The sequence below is a fragment of the Elephantulus edwardii genome, unplaced genomic scaffold (genome assembly GCF_000299155.1).
Source record: "Elephantulus edwardii isolate Elephantulus edwardi_28Jun2011 unplaced genomic scaffold, EleEdw1.0 scaffold00138, whole genome shotgun sequence".
In the NCBI taxonomy this organism is placed as follows: Eukaryota; Metazoa; Chordata; class Mammalia; order Macroscelidea; family Macroscelididae; genus Elephantulus; species Elephantulus edwardii.
The window spans coordinates 391744-397151 of NW_006399888.1; the positions used below are offsets into that span (position 1 = coordinate 391744).

The 5408-nt window shown below is 39.3% G+C and overlaps 1 protein-coding gene across 1 annotated transcript; it reads left to right on the top strand.

Moving 5' to 3' along the window:
- Window positions 1-442: 442 nt before the first annotated feature.
- On the top strand, window positions 443-814 carry LOC102861779 (60S ribosomal protein L35-like). The gene is made up of 2 exons (XM_006894253.1): window positions 443-538; window positions 632-814. The coding sequence occupies exons 1-2, from the start codon at window positions 443-445 to the stop codon at window positions 812-814; spliced, it is 279 nt and encodes a 92-aa protein (XP_006894315.1).
- The last annotated feature ends 4594 nt before the right edge of the window (window positions 815-5408 follow it).

Here is a 5408-nt window from a genome sequence, read left to right on the forward strand (position 1 = left end):
GACAGTTAAATCTACCAGCTGCTCTGTGGGAGAAGATTGGGCAGCCTCCTCCCGTGAGAGTACCTGACTCTGAAAACCCACTGGAGGGTCAGCTATGAGTTGGTTCTGACTTGACACAACAGCAGCAGTTGCAGAGGAGAATATTGGGCAGTCTCCTCTTGTGGATTTACCTTGGAAACCCACTGAAGGATCAGCTGTGAGTTAGTTCCAACCTGACAGTCAGGGGGCGGGCGGGGGCGGGGGAGAGAGAGAGAGAATAAAAAGCTAAGGGAAAGTTTACACACAGATAGAATCAATCAATCTTGGAACATTAATAGAGATGGAAAAGGAGAGAGGGAGCAAAAATAAATAAGTTGATTGGAAGAAAATACACATTAAGAATTTGATTAGATTCTTTCTCTTGGCCTCAGATGAGGTGGCAGCAAGTTTCTATTGCTCAGCCATGGCCAAAAGCAAGGTTTGGGACCTTCATGGTAAGAAGAAGGAGGAGATGTTGAAACAGCTGGATGATCTGAAGTTGGAGCTGTCCCAGCTGCACGTCAGCTAAAGTGACAGGCCTGTGACTTCCAATCTCTCCAAAATCCGACTTGTCTGAAAATCCATTGCCTGTGTTCTCACTGTTATTAACCAGACTCAGAAGGAGAACCTCAGAAAGTGCTGTGTGGTCATAAAGTACAAACCCCTGGATCTGAGGCCCAAGAAAACACATGCCATGTGCCCAAGGCTCAATGAGCGTGAGGAGAAGCTGAAAACCAAGAAGCAGCAGCGAAAAGAGCGCCTGTATCCACTGCAGAAACGCGCAGTTGAGGCCTGAATTTCTCACAGAAATAAAACGCACAACTAAGGGGAGGGGAAGGAGTTGATTAGACATTGTAATTAGTCATATTCGTCATTACCATTAATGTAACCAATTGACAATGTTATAAAACAAAAAGTATGAATGATTTAATGAAAAGCCAATATGATTTTAAATAGTTACTCAATGATAATTTTTTAAAGTGAGTAATAATAGATGCATACAATTATTATTTAGCTCTTAGTGTGAGAAAAGAGGCCCTGGTAGTATAATGATTAAAATGTGTTTTTTTTTAAGGAATGACTACCTTATTTTCAAATGATACGAAGACTGTGTCATTTTCCATTCCTACCAGCAGTGGATAGAACTTCCAGTTTCCCTACCTCCCTGCCCTGGTGGTGTATGCTAGTGTATCCAGCTGCTAACTCAATGGTCAGGATTTCAAATCTTTCAGCTTCCCTGAGGGAGAATGATGGGCGGTCTCCTCGTGTAAAAATTGTACAGTCTCGGAAACCCATTTGATAAAGGGGCTCTGTGAACTGGGATTGATTTGATGGCAACAGGTTTGGGTTTGGCTGTCAGCATTTGTTATTTTGGGGTTTTTTTTTTTTTCTTTTACTTAGATGGCACAGCCCACAATTAATGTTCTCTCTTTCTCCTTCCTGCTCTGCTGAAACAGTCTTCGTTGTTTTTTTTTTCTTCTTGTGTGTACTGTCGAATCAGATCCTACTGGCACAGGAAAAGATTGCCCCTCCTTCTCCAACAGCATCTGGTGGTTTCAAACCGCATGACTTCACTATTGCTACATAGCTTCTTTCCACTAGGCCACCAGAGCTCTCTGAGTCTTCATTTTTAAAATGGTTTTTGATTATGCAGTAAAAATTGCTATCTCCTTACTTAACCTTTTTAAGTCAATTTATAACTGACTTTCCAATCTGAAAAAATGAAGCATTACCTCATACCATTATTCCATTTGATATTTGCATTCTTTGTTATTGTTGCTCTCTTGGTTATGTGTTTTTCAAATGTGCTCTTGAACCTGTATTTCTTGCTTTGTGAACTTCTAGCTGGGTGTCTTAATTCCTTACTTTGTCAGATGAGGAGATTATTATCCTTACCATCTGTCAGGTACATATTTCAGTTTTTCCTGTCTAGTGTAACCTCTGTATACATACAGTCAGGCCTTTCATAATCTGCTCTTAAGTTATCTCTAAAAACTGAAGACCAATAATCAATATTTACATATTTATGAATAAGTAAATATTATTTGGCTATATCTCTGGAACTGAGTAGTGGAAAAGCTATTACCAGTCAGGACAAGGCCAGGGCCAACTGTGGAACAGGCCGTCAGTTGCTCATGTGAAAGTTCAAGGTGTAGTTGAAGATAAAACAAGTCTTCAAGCCCCGAAATATGGTGCTGAGTTTATCCCACCTGAATGTATAAATCATCTCAAACATGGACTTGATATATTCAATAGCAACAACTGAAGACAAGATAAATTGTGGGATGACATAAAAAAATATCAGATATGAAAAAAAGCAAAAGGCAATAAAAAGACAAAAATGGATATCAGAAGAGACTCTGAAACTTGCTTTTGAGCATAAAGAAGTTAAAACAAAAGGAAGAAATGAAATGAGAGCTAAAAGATTTCCAAGAGCAGCTTGAGAAGATGAAACAAAGTAGTATTATGAAATGTGAAGTTAGAAAACCAAAATGGAAGAACATAATTGGCATTTCTCAAATGGAAAGAAGTGAGGGGCCGGGGAAATCATATTTTGTGTAGCAGAAAGATTCTTTGGGCAAAATGTTGAATGATGCAGGAAGTATCAAAAGAAGACGGAAGGGATACACAGTCAGTCACTGTACCAAAAAGAATTGGTAGACAATCATTTCAGAAAGTAACATATCAAGAACCAGTGCTACTGAAGGAGGAAATATATGCTGTGCTGAAGGCATTGGCAAAATAATAAGTCTCCAGGAATTGCCAGAATATCAGTTGAGGTGTTTAATCAAACAGTTGCAGCCCTGGACTTGCTCACTCATCTATGACAAATTTGAAAGATACCTACTAGGGCAACCAACTGGAAGAAATTCATATTTGTGCCTATTCTGATAAGAGGTGATCCAATAGAATGCAGAAGCTATTTAATAATATCACTCTTATCATATAAGGGAGCTTACATGGCCTAGTGAGAAGGAGCTGTGCTGCATTCCTGAAGGCTTGCAGTTCAAATCCACCAGCTTCTCCATTGGATAAAGGTGGGCAGTCTCTTCCTGTGCAATTAAATTTCCTCTGAAAACCTGCTGTATGGTCACCTATGAGTCTCTTATGACTCGATGGTATGCAACAACGACAATATCACACACAAGTAAAAGCTAAATCCAACTTTGAATTTGGAACAAGTTATTGCTGATACTGGATTTTGACTGAAAGAACAGAACACTAGAAAGATGTTTACTTGTATTTTATTGACTGTGCAAAGGCATTCAACTGTGTGGATCATAGTAAAATTATGGATAACATTTAGAAGAGTGGGAATCCCAGAATGCTTAATTATGCTCATGAAAAAAACATACATAAACCAAGAGGCAGTTGTTTAAACAGAACAAAGAAATACTGATTGCTTTAAAATCAGGAAAGGTGTGCTTCAAAGTTGCATTCTTTCCCTAAACTTGAATATACAGAGCAAATAATTTGAGAAGTTGGACATGTATGAAGAATGTGGTATCAGGATTGGAGGAAGACTTATCAACAACCTGTGTTACACAGATGATACAGTCTTGCTTGCCGAAAACAAAGACGACTTGAAGTATTTACTGTTGAAGGTTAATGACTGCATACAGCCTTGAAAATGGAATATACCTCAACATAAAGAAAACAAAAGTCACCAAAACTGGATCAATAAACAGTATCTTGAAATGTAGAGAAAAGACAAACTGTCAAGGATTTAATTTTACTCAGATCCACAATCTACACATGAAAGCTGCAATCAAGAAATCCAGTGACATACAGCATTGAGCAAATATTCTGTCAGGGACCTCTTTAAAATGCTGAAGAGCAAGGATGTCAGTTTAAACACTAAAGTGCACCTGACCCAAGCCATATACTTTCAGTTGCTTCATAGGTTTGTGAAAGATAGAAATTAGTAAGAAAGGCCAAAGAAGAATCAATACCTTTGAATTGTGGTGTTGGCAAAGAGTATTAAACATACCAACGCCTGTCAAGAGAAAGAATAAACCTGTTCTAGAAGAAGTGCATTTAGGGGGAGCTCTGGTGGCCTAGTGGTAAGGAGCTGAAACTACAGTCCCAGAGGCAGAGGCACACGGTTCGAAGCCACCAGATGCTCTGCCGGGGAAGGAGGGACAGTCTCCTCCTGTACCAGTCAGATCTGATTTGACGGTACATGCACACAAAAATAATAAAAATTTTTAAAAAATGAGATTGCATCTCACGTACTTTCAGAGTATTACCAGGAGGGGCCAGTTCTCGGAAGAAGACCTCATACTTGAAAAGGTTAGAGAGTCAGAGGAGGAGAGGAAGATCCTCAAGATGGAGTCACAGAGACTGCAAAAATGGGCTTCGGCACAGTGAAGATTGTGAGGATGGCACTGGCTGAGGTGGTTTTAATGTTGTGCAAAGGGGTACCTAAGGGTCACAGTCAGCCCGAAGACATCTAACAACCACAACATTAGCTCCTGTGGGCTTGTGGAACTAATTTCTTGACAACTTCAATCTTTTCTCTATTTATCTTGCTTGTAGAAAAGAGAGAATGCTCTGATTAATTACTAATGAAAGAATGCTGGTTTCATTAATTGAAACTTCCTTCATTGTGGCTGGTATTGTTAAATGCAGTTGCGCATAGAGTTACTAGATAATAGATTTATAACTATGGTCATGCTTTACCAAGTCAGATGTCATCTCTTAGTGGTGTTTTGACTGATGAATGTACTGCGTTTATTAGTGTACTGTAATGACAGTTGTGTTATAATTAACCCATGAGTGTACTAAGTCTTCAGGCATGAGGTTCTTTAGAGACTCTCCTTTCTTTGTCTGTAGGATTTGTTGTGCCTAAATGAATAGTCATGGAGCTCTAGTGATCCATAGGAAATTGAGCTGCTAAACCAAATGCAGTGACTTTTTTTTTGCAGTGACTTTTTAGTGTTTTGCATTCACCAGCTGCTCTAAGAGAGAAAGATAAGCTGTCTTCTTTGCTGTTTACAGCCTCCCAAAACCCCCTGATGGAAGGGAGCTCTGGTGGCCTAGTGGCAAGAGGCTGTGGCTACAATCTCTGGGTTGAATACATCAGATGCTCCGCAGTAGAAGGAGGGGCAATCTCCTCCTGTACCAGTCAGGTCTGATTTAACAGTACATAACAAGGGGAGGAAGTTAATGAATTAAATTGAAAAAAAAATTTAAAAAACAAAACAAAGCCCTGATGGGTCAGTGATGTGCTGATTCCAGCTTAATGACAGTTGTTTTGTTGAAATGACTAGCCAGGTCAAAAATAACTGAGAAAATGCAGCTTCCTTCTTCCAACTTTTGTCTGAGCTATTGCTAGTCCCAGAAATCTCAACTTTGTACAGCAAATTTAAGAAGGATAAGAGAAGGAA